Source organism: Hippoglossus stenolepis, chromosome 9 (genome assembly GCF_022539355.2).
Source record: "Hippoglossus stenolepis isolate QCI-W04-F060 chromosome 9, HSTE1.2, whole genome shotgun sequence".
NCBI classification, from domain to species: Eukaryota; Metazoa; Chordata; class Actinopteri; order Pleuronectiformes; family Pleuronectidae; genus Hippoglossus; species Hippoglossus stenolepis.
The window spans coordinates 23,024,999-23,044,135 of record NC_061491.1 but is presented as its reverse complement, the minus strand read 5'-3'; the positions used below and the strand labels follow the sequence as shown (position 1 = coordinate 23,044,135).

At 42.9% G+C, this 19,137-nt stretch overlaps 1 protein-coding gene across 2 annotated transcripts; it reads left to right on the top strand.

Annotated features, from left to right (window-relative positions):
- The first annotated feature begins 1,170 nt into the window (after positions 1 to 1,170).
- jak2b (Janus kinase 2b) lies at positions 1,171 to 18,818 on the top strand. 2 transcript variants are annotated; one of them, XM_047341163.1, is made up of 24 exons: positions 1,171 to 1,747; positions 3,744 to 3,954; positions 4,779 to 4,902; positions 4,992 to 5,109; positions 7,210 to 7,355; positions 7,881 to 8,172; positions 8,363 to 8,482; positions 8,619 to 8,776; positions 9,129 to 9,240; positions 10,890 to 11,076; positions 11,406 to 11,530; positions 11,640 to 11,774; positions 12,196 to 12,283; positions 12,728 to 12,855; positions 13,000 to 13,138; positions 13,499 to 13,650; positions 13,783 to 13,933; positions 14,193 to 14,329; positions 14,635 to 14,824; positions 15,059 to 15,183; positions 15,268 to 15,440; positions 17,101 to 17,218; positions 17,469 to 17,582; positions 17,946 to 18,818. In XM_047341163.1, exons 2-24 carry the CDS (start codon positions 3,750 to 3,752, stop codon positions 18,051 to 18,053), a joined length of 3,345 nt encoding a protein of 1,114 aa, XP_047197119.1. In that variant the 5' UTR covers positions 1,171 to 1,747; positions 3,744 to 3,749; the 3' UTR covers positions 18,054 to 18,818. The 2 variants fall into 2 exon arrangements, with proteins under 2 accessions (XP_047197119.1, XP_047197118.1); XM_047341162.1 differs by having other exon boundaries at positions 3,714 to 3,954.
- The last annotated feature ends 319 nt before the right edge of the window (positions 18,819 to 19,137 follow it).

Sequence of the window (19,137 nt, the reverse complement as noted above, 5' to 3'; positions counted from 1 at the left end):
TTGGAAAACTTGACCAACCTGCACAGACTCCTGACCTCAGCTCAACGACTTTTAGATGAACTGGTGAGACATCTACACCAACCAAGCAGTCAAAATAAAGAGTCAGTAAATGCCTCAAAGGTCTTTATGTTTACAGACCAACTCAACACCCCTCTTCCGAGGCTTTGGGTTCAGGGGATGCAGGGTGCCCCTCATGATTCTGCCTGTATGATTATTCCCTTTGGGGAGATGAGTGAGAGCAACACGTCCACAATCATTCCAGAGAGGTCAAAGCAGAGCCTGGAATACGTTCGAAGATGCTACATCACTCGCATACTTGGCCCAAAATCCTCAAACATCTTTTCTAGCTTCTCATTATTACAGAGGAATTTCAGATTGTTTACCCATCATACTAGAGAAGTGTGTCTCTAACCACTACACCACCCACTTACCCACTTGTTCTTTTTTTCAAAGTAATGTTTTTTACAAGTCTGTGCAATGTGGCCATGTCTGACTTTACATCAGTTTCACATGTGCATTTGTTGAGGTCAGTAAAGGTATTTACACCAGGTATTATTAATATGCCAAAATAAAATGTGAACATACAAAATCTGTGTATGGAGACACTTTTTACCACATAAGACACGTTAAGACACATGATCCATGGAACATGAATACATAAAAAGAGAGAAGTGTTAAAAGAGCAGTCAATTTGTGGAATTGTGTGTATTTTGTCCACATAAATATCTCACTGTACAATGTAGTATAGTATAGTATAATATAGTATAGTATAGTGTAGTGTAGTGTAGTTCAGTGTTATCCAAAACATTTCATAACAAAACAATACACTTATACAAATTCCATGAATGAAAAAGGAATAAATAACATAACATAAATACAGATGCTCATCCCTTTTTTTTAAATTTCCTTTCTTTTCACAAATCATATAACAAATCATCAAAATCATTTATCTTTATACATTTTCTTAAAATCTAGAGAATTCCACAGTTTCCCTCCACAAACAGAAATACACATCTTCTTTAATGTGGATTATTGCAGTTACACTTCTTCCCAGTGCAACACAATTCAACAGTAACACAAACTACATCCTCTAGAAACGTGAATCTGGATTCATGCACAACTCACTCCTTTCCTCTTTTTTTTTTGTCCCTGTGTGTAATTGTGACATTTCCGGCAGGACGTGAAGGCGGCATCAGGGGCGGGTTTGTTGACTCGGGCTCGAACCCGCGGCTCCTCTGCCTCAGTTGCTCTCGTTAATAATGTAACACGACAATAATGCAACTGTCCCCGCGGCTGTAGCCCCACGTCCCGGCTCCAGGACACCGCCACCTCCCGCCGATGAAGTCAAACCCGAGCGGAGGAGTCGGCTGCTGACGGAGCGCTGCGTAGCTCGGAGCTAGCGTTAGCCGAAGTTACGAGATTGACAAGATAGACTGCTGAAGTTCCTCCGGAGAGAGATGGGCGACGCTGGGCTGACCGGGGACCGCTCGGGCAGCAGGCCGGTGGGCTGAGTGCGACATGGGCACGAGGACCATGCTCCCCCGGGTGGATTTTAACCGCAAACACGCAGTTTTCGACCGAGCCAGCCCGCGCTGAACACTGATTTGCGAGGGGGGGGCGAGCGAGCGAGCGAGCGGCGGTGTCCCGGCCGCAGCTGTCAAACTCTCCCTATCCTGGCCGCTGCGCTAGCTTAGGAGGCTAGCAGCGAGCTAGCTAGCCGCACGTCTGGGCTCACACACGCACCAAAGTAAGTGTTTTTATAAACTCAGTAACGATTCCTTTGCAGCTTCCACGGCTTCATGTTGTCAACGTGCACGAGCTCGGACCCCCGACCGCGAGTGGAGCAAGTTGTCGAAATGCATGTGGTTACACGGTGATTGACGCGAGCCGACCGGGTGGGTGGGTGTGTAAAGCCGCTAGCGTGAAGTTAATCTATGGAAGCTATAGCTAACGGTAGCTTCCCCAGATCCCGGCCTGGATGAGTTTCATGTCTGCGGCCAAGTCTCTGACATTTGTCTGGAGCTAAATGGTCAATGTGGGGTGGGTGGGGGTGGGGGGTTTAGAAACATCTGGTTCAACTACATATCAATAGACATCTTTACACAATATGAAACAGGTTGTCTACATTTTATTTGACAGTCAGGAAATCGTTCCGCCGAGACTCATCAGGTGTTGTGTTATCATTTTCAGAAAGTAGGTCATGCAACATGTGTTTTATAATCGATGCTGCTGCAAAACCAGAAGTATTTATGTCCATTATGTCTACGTCACTGTAAAGAGGTATGGGTTGTGTTTTTGCAGAAGTACACTCATGTCATAGGTTCCATATCCTCTTTCTCTTTTTTTTTTTCAGTGAGAAATGTCATTACATTAATTATAATATTCCATTTTTCAGTGTAGTGTTTGAGTATAACATCTAATAATCGATTAGTCCATTAAACAGCAGTTGAATGACACACGATTAACGGCCCACAGCTTCTTTTTATTAGTTTGTTTTTGTTGTGAATTGAATCACTGTTGCAAATTCACAATTTTCTGACATTTTCTCGCCTGCAACGCTGCCGGATATGATCTGTTAAATAATTGATTACCAAAAATGATCTAATTCAACCCCTGAAGTCCTTTTTTGTGTTCGGATGAATTACAACTCTGAACACAGATCACAAGAAAGGATTTATTCATGTCACAATAAAGAGAGCGATCTGTCCACTCGTTTAAACGAAGCATGAATATAAAACACAGTACAGCTACTGAGGAGAGTCTTCATCAGCCCCTCGAGTCAAAAACATGACACACGAACATCTGAGTGCTCCACTTTTCCTTTTTGTCATCCTGCCATGACGCTGAGACGTGTGCTGAAGTACCTGGACAACAAGTTGTGTATCTGCAGTGTCCATACAAACCTGGACTTCTTCTTTTTCCCACTAGTGTCTTTACAAATATTTACAGTTGTGCAATATTCTCTACGGTATTATTAAGCCTTAGCGTACTTGTAATCATTTGGGATTTTTTTCTTTATATATCCTTCTCCTGATTTACTGTGTCACAGAAAGTTATGTAGTTTTCTTTTCACTGTGATTTAAAACTTGAGTGAACAGGTTTTACTTATTGACAATTTATGATTTTTTATTTTAAATCTTTCTTACATTATCTCCAGGGGTAATTTCAGTAATTGAAGCATTTTAATTTGCAGGTTCAATGTTGAAAAAAAGCAATGACATGAGCCTATGTAAGCTTGGATCCTTAATTCTGTTAGTACCTTGATATAACACTGTCTTTAAGTTAAGGGAAGTGGGCCTTAGGTAAAGAGAAGCTGCAGAAATAAGGGTTTTAAATATTCTGCTTCTGCAGAGTCCAAAGATTCTACATCTCCCACTGAGAATTTTATGTATGAATGTATTCATCATAATAAATGAATGGGAAAATTATACACTTAAAACTTGATTAACACTAATTTGGCTCAAGGTTAACCATGTAATTATTTTCTTTACAGTGAAACATTTGACTGCGAGTAACCTATTTTTAAATAGATTTACAGATTTTATAACCGTTTGCAAACAATGGTTCCTCTGTGCTGCAGCTTTATGTAATACTTAAATTTTGATAACAGAGGAGAACATGTTTCCCGGTCATGATATCAAATTCATCCCTCTTCAGTAAGAAAAAGAAGCTATCATTAGTCCCGCTGACATTTTGCATTTAACTGATTGTAGGTTCAATGTGTGTTGTTGATGGCCTCCCAGCTCGCCATGGACACTGTGACCGAGACATTCCCTGTGGTGCACCAAAACGGGAACGCCCACCGGGATTCTCCAGACACAAGACCGGCCGCTGCTGTTCTGAGGCTTCACTTCTACCACAGCAGCCAGGGAGGGGTTGACTGCAGCGTACTCAGCTACCCACCTGGGGACTATGTGGCTGAAGAGCTGTGTATAGACGCAGCCAAGGCATGCAGTGAGTACTCAGCCTGCGTGAAGCACCCCCATTCATGTGTTTTATGTAACTCGGGGCATAAGTCCCAAGATAAGGTTATCAAGAGGCCACAGTGAGAACCTATCCGTGGAAAAAATCGTTGGGTTGTTCAGTCATCTCCAGGCTTTGTTGACAGTCTGTCCGACTTTCTTTACTTGCAGTATTCGTGTAAATATGGAAGCTTTGCTTTGCTCTGCTCTGGTTTTTTATTTTTTGCACAATTTAAGAGTCAATATAAGTGTGATGCAACTAATACACAGAGCAGAGCCAGGCCCAACCTGCATGTTGTTGGAATTGTATGTTATGTGTTTGGGGATAAACCAAACACAGCTGACATTTTACATATTCTACATTGACCTTCTGTTCACCTGTGTTGGTACTTGAAACAGTTTGTTTTCTAACGTGTGCTGTGAAGAATAATCGGCCCCTGAATTAACACAACTTGTGCAGAGGCCACTGAAGCTGGAATATAATCTATTCGAATGTTATTAGGGAAATAATTAAAAGTTAATCATCAGGAAGTGCAGGTTAAAGTAAAGGAAAATAAGATCTAATAAGTTGACAGCCTTATTTCCTCTAGTTGTTAGAAATGCTGCTGCCAGGTTTGAAGTTGTTTAGAAGATCGGTTTTGTGAAAATCCAAATAGAGACAGATGTTCCTCTATTTATAGTTATATTTATACAACGAGATTGTAGTTCGATCAAGCTAGAAACACACAGTATAGATAAGATGTACTGTTTAAAGAACATGCAACTAAATCTAATATGTAAAAAAAAATATGCTTCCTCATTCTTTATCTGCCCCAGGTATTTCACCTCTGTACTGCAGCCTGTTCGGTCTCTACCGAGAGAGCGACTGCTTGTGGTTTTCACCAAACCACATCTTTCAGCTCGACGAATCGGCCTCGGAAGATGTGTTTTTCAGAATAAGGTTATTGTCTCATTAGTATCTTTTTAACAATTTAAAATGATGACATCCTTTGGGATTTAATGCATTTTCTTCATTACCATATTCCACAGGTACTACTTCCCTGGCTGGTACAGTGGTGGGGCATCCCGAGCATACCGGCACGGTGTTGCCAAGGGGTCAGAAAGCCCTGTGCTTGATGACTTTGTAATGTCCTACCTCTTCTCTCAGGTAAGACCCTCAGTACACAGCTACTCTTTTCATTACATGTACTGGTTGGAAATGAGTGCAGATCAGATTATCAGTTTATGTTTGTATGTTGCCTTGCAGACAAGTCTTCTACATTACAGAACATGTAGCTCACATCATCGACAGACGTGCAGAGCCAACTGTTTGTTACATCTCATCTTTGGAAATTAATATTTAAAACATTGCACAGGGACGCTGATAAAGAAAGAAAGATTTTAACTGTAAAACTGTTACTTTTCATTTGTTCAACCTCATGTCGGATGGATAGGAAATGTGAGAAGGTTTTCCATCATTAGTTGTAAACAAAAGAGCGTCTATGTGAGTAGTTGGCACCAACATGTGTCCTCGTGTTTATCTCAAGGCTTTTTTCTGTAACAAAAGTTTGACGGATCATAGTTTGTTTAGAACAAAACCTTTGGTCCTTCCTGTTAGGAAGAGATGGGATTTGCAGTGGTGGGAAGCAGCTTCTGTTGATGGCGACGAGGAAACTTTGTTCACTGTTTCTAGCATCGCAGCCTGGCTTTAATTGTACCTCACCAAAAGGACATTACCACAATCCAAACCAAATGGCCATAACACAGTAGTATGGACAGTGACATGGGCCGTGCATGATAGACAGTGTCAGAAAGTAGAACTGTTTCTACTCCGGGTTCAATTTCTCTCTTTGTCCCGAGCATAATGGGAACGAGATGATTCTCAAGTCTCCAGTAGGGCAGGGGTTTGAAGTATGGGTCTTCCTTGCAGCTGGAACTGTAGTAAACGTTCACACTGTGAGTGAGGATGGTGCTAGATCTTCAGCATGGTTGGTTAACAGCCATGATAGATGTTATTAGGGATGACAGGGGTCCACATGGAGTAATAGTTTGCCCATGGGCTCCCCAGCAGGTCAATCTGACCTTGGATGAGCAGTACGTTTGCTCTATAAAAGCCTTGAAGGCCACAAAGATGCTAAAGAGGAATTTTATGTAGTTTGAACATTTTCAATTGTGCTGTCTTTCTGTTGACAGTTTGTTGTAATCACATTTTTTTTGTTTACCCCTCATGGCACCAACAATAAATATATCTGTGTAGGACAGAAGGAACAAAATGCTCAACGTGGCATCTGAGTGAACTAAAGGATTATGTGGAATTACGCCTGTGGAAATCTGCCTCGGTGTCTCGGTGGAAAAGCCTGAAGGGGAGAAGGGAAGCGCAGCTGCGGGGGTCATTTCAGGGTGTAGCACATTGTGTGTTTGCAGCCATTGAGCCACTACGCATTCACTTCAGACAGCTGTTCAGATCTTGTGTTGTGGTGATGTTGAATTCCTCACTGTGTAATCTAGAGCAGAGTCTCTGGGTTTGTGATAAGGAACGGCTATTGTGACTTGCAGGTAGAAGCAGTGTTTCCCACAGAATTTAATTCAATTTGTGGTGGTGGCTGGAAAAGGCGGTGGGATGTATATCATATATATACAATATAATATGTGTATATACAGCTATATACTGCTCAGCCTCGGTTCTTGCTGTCAATCCCACCTGTTGCTTCTCCACTAGCTGGCTCTGTCACAGCTGCATGTTGGCTGCTGTCCTCCTCCTCTCCTACATTTCTCACATTATTAGCTGCAGTTATCCTTTGCTGACCCTCCCTCACTGCTTCAGCTGCTACAGCAGCACTGGTTGAAGTCTGGAAATATTCTAAGCAAATTAGGTGGATAGCTAATCGCACTGGTTGAAATGCATTGCTTTACCGTTAGTTTTTTTTTTAGTTGCCAGGTACTAAGTTTATCTCCACAGAAAGAGCAAACATTCAGCGTCAGAGCTCAACAATTAACATTACGTTATCCACTTGCACAATCAGTCAATATTGATGAGCAGCTACGCTAAGCATCTTCTCAGTAGGCAAAAGCCAAAACCAATTAAATAAAACAAGAGTTTACCCATTTCAAATGGTAAAAAGTAGTAAAAAATCAATATGTGACCCTAAACTTTGATATTGTGGCAGCAGTCGAGGAATATTCCCTGAATCTGACTGTGGTACTTCATATGAGCACAAGGTTGTGCAAGTGCTGAGTCCAATGTGTTGCTCTCATCGTGTCTGTGCAGTGGAGGAATGACTTTGTGAACGGCTCGGTGAAGATCCCTAACTCCCATGAGACTCAGGAAGAGTGCCTCGGCTTGGCTGTACTCGATATGACGAGGACAGCCAAGGAAAGACAGATGTCGCCGCTGGACATTTATCACACTACAAGGTACACGTGAAAAACGAAGGCTGCTTCTTATCAGAGATCGAATCATCAGCCGCCAAGCGCAGACTGATGCAATGGTGCCAATTGATAATCACATTTTCGCTGTTGCAAATACAAAACTTTTTGATACTTGGAACATTAGCAAATTTGTTTCAGTAGCACTCTGTTTTGTTTGTTCATTCAAACCTTCCTCAAACCTCTGAAACATATTATCTGATCTCGTCTTAACAAACAGCTGCACAGGAATTTTGACTAAACAAAATTAGCTGTTATGCTTCAAGTCAGTTAAATCTGAGTAAACAGCACTTAATGCCAGCTCTCAAAACGTGACCCCATCCAAGCTTATTGAAAATGATTCTCCATTCTTCCATTCCATTCCGTTTAATGAAGTTCAAGCTAATAATCCTGGCTTCTTCTTGTATGTTTCACACAGCATTCAAAATAAGAATCACATATTTTTATATTTGCAAGGGATTTAAGTCGTCTCGTTCGATGCTCATAACAATAAATCTATTGAATCTCTTCCAGCTACAAGTCCTTCTTGCCAAAGGACATGAGAGCTCAGATCCAGGACTGCAACTTCCTCACACGTAAGCGAATCCGCTTTCGCTTCAAGCGCTTCATTCAGCAGTTCAGTCAGTGTCGGACCACAGCGCGGGATCTCAAGCTTAAGTACCTCATCAGCATGGAGTCCCTGGAGAAGGGCTTCTACACAGAGACCTTCCAGGTCAGAGAGCTTAAGAAGGGACAGGTCTTCATCCTGGTGGCAGCAGACACTGGCGTCCAGTGGTGTCGAGAGAAGTTGAAAGATTCTGATGAGGTTGGTTCTGTCATTCACGTTTTCTGCTGTATTTTAATGAACATGTTGGACTCTTCACTGAATTTATCTCAGAACAGTATAAAACGTTGACAGGAAACTGGCGACAGGGAAATACTTGTTTTTAAGATAGGGTGTTGGGCTTGATTATACAAAAACATAGTGGTAAGTTTTTGTTTCACTGTTTGTCCAGGAGCTGCAGACTTTTTCTGATTTCCCAGATGTCACTGACATCAGCATCAAACTGGCGAGCAAGGAGGGCGCTACAGAGGGTCGGGTGGTCACCATCAACAAACAGGATGGAGCGAATATGGTAATTTCACTGTTTAAACCTCTATCTGTCTACTGTTTGAAGAAAACTATGATATGATGTCAGTTTTTTTTTTTGCACTATCATGTCTGACAGAATCCTCCTGGTGGGCGCTGTTGTGGTTTTTCATACATTTCAGGAGCTGGAGTTTCCCAGTTTGTCTGAAGCGCTCTCCTTTGTGTCCCTGGTTGACGGCTACTATCGGCTGACTGCAGACGCACATCACTACCTTTGTAAAGAAGTGGCACCTCCGAGGCTTGTGGAGGCCATCACGTCTCACTGCCACGGCTCGATTTCGTAAGTAAAAAAATCATCAAATCTTTTATTTTTACACAAGCAATATAAATAAGGATTATTGCTTCAAAAAAAATCTATTTTGAATGAATAAAAACTAAGAAATAATTATTTGAATCAATGTCAATGCAACCCACATAGCCTAATCTTAACCTTTTGTTATTGAAATGTCCATATCGTGCTAATCTGTGGCGCCACCACTGCCTCACTCAAGTGTGGAGTTTATAGAGGACTCCTCTGATTTGTGTCCACACTGCTTTTCTGTCAGCTCTGCCCAGTCTGGCCATTCTGACTCATCTCATCAAAAATTTGCAGAACTGCCACTGTTTATTTATGTTTTTGTTCTGTTTTGCAGAATGGAGTTTGCCATCAGCCGACTTCAGAAGTGTGGAAACAAGCGGGGCCTTTACATTTTGAGATGCAGCCCGAAAGACTTCAACAAGTATTTCCTGACTTTCCCGGTTGAGGTTAGTAACAAAAGGAATTTATCCTTAATCTTTGTTAACATTAGTTTGGCATTGTAACACATGAACAGTGAACTTGAGCCTGCTATTATTATTATTACCATACTGTGATAAGTGGCTTCATTTACCTATCTGGTGAGTTGAAAGGCGTTCAGGCGTTCAGGCATCTGTCATATCTGCTGATGTTCCATGAGATCGGGTCAGATTTCTTGTACAAACAGTGATGGTAGTTCACCCAGGTCAATGTCATGATGTCACATGTTGTGTAGAGAAAATAGCTGCAGTCCCTCCTCTTCTCCTGTTTTGTCTGACTGATAAAAAGTTTGGAGGACACGTCTCTGCCAGTGTTGCTGCACCAAACCTCACAATGAGACTGGTTGTGGCTGAACACTTTCACATTTCAAGTTACTGAGACTGGAACTAAATGGCCTCTGAGTGCTTCTATGTGTTTGACCAGGCCACCAGCTGCATGTTTACAGAAGCAGCATAGGGTCCGTCTCATCTCTGTTATGGGTTATACTTCTCCTACACAAGATTTCACTAACCTCAGTGCAACAACATGATTGGCTCCATATGTTTCTCGTTTGACAGATAATATATTTTTTTATTTAACCAGGAAAAGTCCTGTTGAGATTTTAAAATCTATTTTTCCAGGTAGTAATCCAATGCATATAACAATGTTTTTAGGATTTCTTTCCCAAAAAGATTAGCAGGCCTCTAGTATTTTGTGCTTTAGACATTAATATTACCTTTACCCGTGTAATAGATCCGGATGATTGATGCAATCATGACTTAATAAAGAGGCTGTGTAGGCAAAATCGTAAATTGCAGCGACAGTAAACAACCATGGTCACACTCCTCCCCTCCAAACTACATCCCACACCGCCACCCCGACCTGTGGGAAACATGGAACATCCTGTATTGGTGAATGTTTGGTGGAGGGGGGGGGGTCATTGATCGGGACCGAAACATCCTCTGACTGCCTTAGATGATGTGAAGCAAAGGATCATTTGAGCTGGGAGAGAAACATGCTTAAGATCTGTGTGTGTGTGCACTGTCCTTCACGCTTATCCACTCGTTCTTGTTTTGGTATGGCATTTAATGACCATGACGTAGGTTGGCACCAAGGAGTCTGGACCCAGTCATGTTTGGATGAAGCAGATCAGGTTCAAAGCCTTTACACGTCCAAAAGATACTCAATTTGTCACCAAACTTTATCCCATGGGTGTGCATGCTTGTGTCAGCCATGTTTTCAGGCCACAGAGTCTGATAAAATATCCAAATTCTTTCCCCAAAGCTTGAAGGCGGCCCGAGAGGACTGCATGACAGTCGCTCAGGTTCTCCAGTAGCCGGAAAACTTTTCTCAAAGCCAGTTTTCCTTCACAGAATATCAACAGAGCTAGTATGGATAATACTCCTTGTAGTACTTGAATGTGTAAAGAGGATAACAGCAAACCTGTTAGCTCCCTGACAGACAGCCACACACCAGGCAGAATACCCATTTTTTTTATCTTGACCTTTTTTATAATTTTAGAACTGAAACCGGATCCGAAGTTCCTGTTTCTCCAGAGTTTCTCTGATATTGTGACTAACTTATGATTCAGTGAATCTGAAAACTCAAGTTACATCCATTTTCACTGTCTACCATTCAGGTGTTCAACACTGTGGAATTCAAGCACTGCCTGATAACCAAGTCTGCCAGTCGGGAGTTCAACCTCAGCGGAGCCAAAAGAAACTTCAGTAGCCTTCAGGAACTACTCAGCTGTTACCAAAAGGAAACTGTGCGCTCAGACAGCGTCATTTTCCAGTTCAGCAAGTGCTGTCCACCTAACGCCAAAGGTACAGATAAAACAACCTGGATCTGCACAGTGTATGTTTTGAGATTTCAGTAGACAATAACCTCTAATGTCTGACTCAGATATTTTCCCCTAACCAATCATCACTCTTCCTTTCAAAATCTAAACCAATCAGAGGCGGTGTAGGGGTGGATCTTCAATGCCTTGGGTGGGGAAAAAAGATAAAACTATTAACACAGTCAAAGCAATTTGCCACCTGCTCCATCTCTGGCTCACACCATGATTTCGCACATTTCTCTGTCAGTTAAGTTTGATCACTCAACTGGTAACTGGTTTAATTTCATATTGTCTATTGTTTTTTTCCATCCTCAGAAAAGTCCTGCCTGCTTGTGTGCAGGAGCAACAAGGGCTCAGAAGTGCCTCTGTCTCCATCATTGCATCGACACAACATCAATCAAATGGTGTTTCACAAGATCAGGAAAGAAGATCTGGACTTTGTGAGTTTTGTTTGCATTTTTTCAGGACCCTTAAAATAACGTCCATTTCCTCATCTATGTTCGTATTGAATGTTAATGATTAACAATGCAACAATGACCCTCCTGTCAGATGGAGAGTCTCGGTCAAGGGACATTGACGAAGATCTTCAAAGGAGTCCGCAAGGAGCTGACGGACTATGGACATGTGCACCAAACAGAAGTCGTCATGAAAGTGCTGGACCAGACCCAGAGGAATTACTCTGAGGTGTGTGGCTTCAACACTGTGCAAAAAGTCTTATTAGCAGGGACAACAGCCACTAATTGGTTATTGGTGAAGATACATAAAGTAAACAATAGTGAATGTTAAAACTGCAGTGTATCCTTCATGCTACAGTCAGCTAATTTGACTTTTTTGTTAGTTACTACAAACCCTCAAGAACAAGACAACATTGGCAGGGAAAGCAACTGTCACTGTTTAATTTTGCATCAATATTACATTTATCACTTTCCACTGATGTTAGATTCGTGGAAGCCGAGCGCAGCAGTTTGAATTGTGGGTTTATGTTTAGACAAAAAAAACCTGGTTGAGATGTTCCCTCGTCTGTGTTTCTCTTCGGTAAATCACAGGAGTGAAGCCGACTTCTGACATGAATAATGTGGTTTTCTATCTTTGTCTTGTCCTGCAGTCTTTCTTTGAAGCTGCCAGCATGATGAGTCAGTTGTCCCACAAGCACCTGATCTTTAACTACGGCGTGTGTGTCTGTGGAGAAGAGAGTAAGTTTGCTTCAGAGAGATGGACGACCCGTCTCTCTCCAGGTGTCCTGCCACAAGGATACAGTTGTGTCCTAGAATGTCCACACAGTTTGCCATTAAATTGACAACCATTGCGAGCGTGTGTCATTATGATATATCGATAAGTCCACCATGCTCTACTTCTGTGAGCCTGAGGTATCGTGGGATGAATTGCTCAGAAGTTGTACTGAAACCACAGTAGTGTTATCTGGACTAAACCTATAGAGATACATGGGATTTAATGCAAGAAAACATTTTACAGAGTGACACTTCATTCTGTCTCCTTGCTTGTGTCTTTGTTTAACACCCTCTGCAAATAATAGTAACAAAATGTCGCATTATATAAGAGTGTATGTGTAAAATTTGAGTTGAGGATCGCAAGATATTGAAATGATTTTCAATTTCACATAAAATACTTTCTTCCAGACATCATGGTGCAGGAGTATGGGAGGTTTGGCTCCATGGACACTTACTTGAAGAAGAACAAGAATTCTATAAACATCCTGTGGAAGCTTGAAGTGGCAAAGCAGCTGGCCTGGGCCATGAACTTCCTGGTACGAATCCGTGTAGTGTCTCATTTGTTGCATTTAAACGTCATTCACAAGGTTTCAATTCTTGAAATTGAAATAAAAACTGACTAATAACAAAGATATGTAAATGAAAGAGACTGATACATCTCTCCTTTTATGTACCTGCAGGAGGAAAAGCTACTTGTCCATGGGAACGTGTGCGCTAAAAATGTTCTTCTGATCCGAGAGGAGGACCGGAGGGCTGGAAACACGCCTTTTATCAAACTGACTGATCCTGGCATCAGCATCACTGTCCTGCCCAAAGAAAGTGAGTCTTCTCTCTGCTTCAGTGTGATACACTTCTTTAACCAACAGAGGGCAGTAACAACCTATTTAACAAGAGTGCGACTCCAGTGAGATGGTGTCATCTTAAATCTTTCATTCCTTCATTGTGTGTGTGGTGAACTGTAAAACACTGGTATGTTGTGAAAATATGGGAAAAAAGATGGTGGAAGATGTTTTTAAACAATTGCTTGTAGGTTTTTATTGTTCGATATTATAAAATATAGGAATACATTCAATTAGTGCATAAAATCTAACTGAATCAATCAAAAACTTTGTCATTGCTTTGAATGAAAATGTAGAGTTTACTGCCAGTGGTGGATTAAATGTCTTTCTGTGTGATCAGTCCTGATCGAGAGGATCCCCTGGGTGCCCCCTGAGTGTATCGAGGAGCCTGCCAACCTGAGCCTGGCTGCAGACAAGTGGAGCTTTGGCACCACACTATGGGAGATCTGCAGTGGTGGGGAGAAACCTTTAGCAACACTTGACAACTCCAAGGTAAGTGAACAAAACCTGCTTCCGTGTTTGGCGTCATTTTTACCAGCACAGAAAATCTAAATGTTCATTTTCAGCTCGATCTATGTATTTAGAATCTGCGCATAAAGAGGCTGTGTTTGAAATGTCTCGTAGAAAACCCTGTTCTACGAGGACCACCACCACCTTCCCGCACCAAAGTGGACTGAGCTGGCCAATCTGATTACAAGCTGCATGGACTACGAGCCCACGTTCAGGCCAACGTTCCGCGCCGTCATCCGTGACCTCCACAGCCTCTTCACGCCAGGTAGGTGCACACCGAACGCCAGCCAGCCGGCCAGAGCTCCACTGGTGGTGTCACAACAGGGAATTTAGGTCACAGCAGTGTTGAATCTCAAATGTCCTCACAGACACATCTAGTGTTACACAATTCAGCAATACCAGAGATGTGTCACAATACCCTGTAAGAGAGGGACTTAAATTCACTCAGGGGATGTTGATTTGTTTCATATGTGAGCTATCCCATAATTTAGTTTTTCTTGTTTACATGCTTGTTTTCTTCTCAGACTATGAGATGATCGTGGACAGTGACATCCTGCCAAACAGGACAGCGGTCTCTGCCTGGTCGACGGGCGGCCTTGAGAATCAGGAGCCAGCTCAGTTCGAAGAGAGACACCTGATCTTCTTACAGCAGTTGGGCAAGGTATGAAGACGTGTGGGAAGAAACTCTTGTGCTTCATGAGATCACAGATCCACCACCGTGGAAGAACAGAGAATGAATTGCTCTTATTTAATTTATCTTAAATGTACATTACATACTCAAGAAGGATTGAAACTAAAACCAGCAATATTCAGGAGGTTTTTGAGGCAAATATGGATTAAATTAAGTCAGATTAATATTATTGTTATATTTGAATTGTCAAAGTGAACAAAAGACATACTGCAAAATATAAGCCATATTTTGAGGGTAAAAAAAGGCGGCTTGTTGATGTATGCTGTGTGTTTCAGGGAAACTTTGGCAGCGTGGAGATGTGTCGATATGACCCACTTCAGGACAACACTGGAGAGGTGGTGGCCGTGAAGAAGCTGCAGCACAGCACCACAGAGCACATACGGGACTTTGAGCGAGAGATCGAGATCCTGAAATCTCTGCAGCACGAGAACATCGTTAAATATAAAGGCGTTTGCTACAGTGCAGGTACAGTAGACGTGGTGCGGTTGGTATTTCAATGAATATAACTGAATATACATAACTCTAATAATACATAATACTTAACTAAAACCATTAACTCATTATAAAGTCATGAACACACATTAACTACTTGACTAAATACTCAGAATCAGACCGAACTTGCACTTCACACTAATCTGGCTATAAAATGTACAAACATTTACAGCTGTTATGAGTTTGTTTCTTTATTGCTCTCTTCAGGACGACGAAATCTCCGTCTCATCATGGAATATCTGCCTTTCGGGAGCCTGCGGGATTACCTCATGAAAAACAGGGAGAGGATCGACCACAAGAAGCTCATACATTACACGTCTCAGATCTGCAAGGTGCGTCCCTCTGTCCAGTTTGGTAACACGCTCGGTGGAGCACCAGAGCCACTGATGCATATTTGATATGTTTTGTCTCCACAGGGCATGGAGTACCTGTCCAGTAAGCGATACATCCACAGAGACCTGGCAACGAGAAACATCCTCGTGGAGAGTGAGCTGAGGGTGAAGATTGGAGATTTCGGCCTCACCAAAATTCTGCCTCAGGACAAAGAGTACTACATGGTCAAAGAGCCGGGAGAGAGCCCCATATTCTGGTCAGACTGCTGAGCACATATGTCTGTTGTCTTTTTACTGCTCTGTATGGGATGTTTTGTTCTCCCTGACAAAGAAATCTTTAAAGGGGACATAGCATGCAAATTCCACTTTGTTAGTGCTTCTACAGGTTAATGTGGGTATCTGGCATGTCTACCAACCCAAAAACTCTGGGAAAAACACTCAGGTTTTGTTATAGTTCCTCTAAGTCAGAAACGTCATGCTTGAGCGACTGATTGCGCTTCCTGGGTATTGTGTCGTAACAAGGAACTGGAAGTCTCCTACATGGTCTTGGCCCACCCGTCCCCCCTTCTCCCCCGTCCCCGCCCCGTCCCCACACTCGTTACTTCCGGGTTTACACCGAGGCTGCGAGGCAGCGCAGCGCCGTTCCCAAGCACGCAGCCGGCTGTTCAACGGGACGAGCATTTCTCCGCTGGTCAGCCCGCGATTCACTCACATGTGGCATTTGTCTGGATCGTTGGGACTGGGAGGCTGCAGCAGCTGCTCGGGAGCGACCGCCGCCTCCCGTGCGTGAGCTGGAATTTGTGTCAGCGCCACACAGCCGGCAGTGTGGAAGACTTCCGCAGTGTTCAGCGCTACTGTAACCCCAACCCCGACATTCAACGGGTACAACAAAGCGGAGAAAGCAGAATCGCGGGCTGACCTTATATACAGTCTATGGGGCTGACCAGCGGAGAAATGCTCGTCCCGTGTGAACAGCCAGGCGGCTGCTGAGAACGGGCGCTGCGCTGCCGTCTTCCACACTGCCAGCTGTGTGGAAGACTTCCGCAGTGTTCAGCTCTACTGTATGCCGGGTTACAGTAGTTACGCGGGTACAGTAGTTACGCTGGGTTACAGTAGTTACGCCGGTTACAGTAGTTACGCGGTACAGTAGTCGCACACTGACGCGGAAGCGCGCTGCGAGGCAGCGCAGCGCCGCTCCAGCACGCAGCCGCCTGGCTGTTCACACGGGACGTGCATTTCTCCGCTGGTCAGCCCCATAGACTGTATATATAAGGTCAGCCCGCGATTCTGCTTTCTCCGCTTGTTGTTGTACCCGTTGAATGTCGGGGTCGGGGTAAATGATGGTCTTCATAGCCCCCACCCCTCTTTCTCTGTCTGTCTGCTTGTGTGCTTGTAGTGGATGGGCAGAGGGGACATTTAATTATGTGATTGGGAAAATTAAAACTCCAGGACAACAAGGGAATACAAAGTATGGGATGCATATTTGATAATTTATATCATATAAAATATGTAATTTATATCGTTTAAAATCGTGGGGGGAGAGGGGGGAGGGGGGAGCTGGCTCATTAGCATTTAAAGGAACAGGCACTCAAAACAGGTCACTCTGTGGAGGGCTGTTTTATACAGGGTAAAAAGGGTGCTGTTTTATATGATCCTTGTGGTATTTTGACTAAAGTATGTTACAGACATTTCATTAAGACCCCAAGGAACCATATCAACTTGTGGTAAAATGGGCATGCTATGTCCCCTTTAACATCCTCATGATACTTCAGTAGCTGTAGCAAACCAATAATCTGTAACTAGAAATTCCTGTTAAGAAGTTGCTGTTAATCATAACCTGTTTCCATTTGATTTGGCTTTGGAATCCAAACTGTGATACATCCTGTGAAGTTGAAGTCGACCACTTGTATTTTACAGGTATGCTCCTGAGTCGCTGACTGAGAGCAAGTTCTCTGTAGCGTCAGACGTGTGGAGCTTCGGAGTTGTGCTGTACGAGCTCTTCACCCACAGCGACAAGATCTGCAGCCCTCCTGCAGTAAGTTCATTCACTGTTTGTTCAACTTAACTCACGTTCACTGTTTACTTGACCTAAGTGAAGAAAACGGTATGAAAATGGCTAAAATTTTATACAAAGCCGATTTAGAGACATTTCCCATTGTCATCCACTGTGAGAAAACAAGAAAGGAGTTGGAAAAATGTTCTGAACCTCTGCAAACACAGGTTATTTTTACCTGTTTAAAGTTTGTTCTAATCTTTGTCTTGGCTGCGGTCATTCTCCTCCTCAGGTGTTCATGTCGATGATGGGCAACGATAAGCAGGGACAGTTAATCGTCTATCACCTCATTGAACTCCTTAAATCCGGCAGCAGGCTGCCTCAACCCCTGGGATGTCCCACAGAGGTACGAACATGTGCTGCTGATTTTATTCTGTTACACATATGTTACATATATTCTAGCACAGTGTTTACCTGTGCTGCTCTTTAGCAGCATTTCATCGTAACAATTATAAACCGTTATTTATGCTTTCACTCACAAATTGACATCCCCATCCTTTGCTGAGGTAAAAGTACAAATTCTACACACACCTGAGCCAGGAAACTGTGAGTGTTCCTTTATGGGGTCAGAGTCTTTTAGTAAGTCTCAGGTTAGCTGACAAACAGCGTCTCAACATCCCAAGGGTTTTTTCTTTGTGAGGGATTGACATTCCTGGTTTCTTGACTGAATTCTTGACTAATCATATCGTTGGTCTTCCTGGTCTCACAGATCCATGAGGTCATGGAGGAGTGCTGGGACAACGACCCCTGCTTGCGTCCGTCTTTCAAAGAGCTCGCCCTGCGCGTCGACCTGTTCAGGGACAGTAAGGAGTTTTAAACATCACCCGAAGTGCCCTGCTCCTCTGCAGCCGTGTGGGCGAAGGGACAAGAGGCCAGAGCAGTTTGTGATTGGAAGAGTGATGGTTCAAAACCAGGACCAGCTCAAATACTTCTGCCAAGGTGCCTTTATGCAAGGCACTCAACTCAGTTTAGTTTTTTTCTGCATGGTGGCCAGCAGAAAACAAACGGAGGCTTGGATGTGTGGAACTGTTGAAGGTGATTCGCTCAAACATCCTTGAATAACTTTTTTAAGAAGAGTAAAAGCGTTTTTGAGACTTTGAGTAGATTATTGCCAGCTCTGAAGCTAAAGATGCTTGTGTCAAACAAGTTCTGCATGTGCGTGTGTGCGTGAGTGTGTGAGTGAGTGAGTGTGTTTTGTCCGTACAAACAGCTAGCAGGGCTAGCTCTCGTCTTGAAGAGGAATGGACTGATAGAGCTGTGTGTGTGTGTGTGTGTGTGTGTGTGTGTGTGTGTGTGTGTGTGTGTGTGTGTGTGTGTGTGTGTGTGTGTGTGTGTGTGTGTGTGTGTGTGTGTGTGTGTGTGTGTGTGTGTGTGTGTGTGTACATACTGACAGTATATTTGTGTACATATGTCCAGAAAATTTTTATAATTTTTATAAAATGAAAATATCGTAAATACTACATTTGAGAACTGCCAGCAAGGTGTCAGTGTAAATGAAGCGCATACAAAGTGATTTAAAGATCCATCATTGTTTTATGTTTTATTGTGAGAGGTGGTGTGAAAAATAAAGACGTTGAATTCAGCCTCGTTATGTTAAAATTTTACTTGTGCTTTTAATGTGAAAATACAGTTTGAACTATGTCTAACACAATTCTTAAAGGAAATCTTCTTGTCTTGACACCATATGTTTATCTTTAACATCTTTAAAGTTACAGATAGGATGTAAACTTTATATTACTACACTTAACACAGCTCATGTTGAGCTTTTTGCAAAAGACTAGGAACATAAAACAAAAGGAAGGAGCTGCCTTCAGACAGTAAACTTACATCTGCATCCACCCTGTTTATCTTTGTGGACGTCGGTGTCTTGAGTCATTTCAAGAATGTCGAGTTCGACGCGT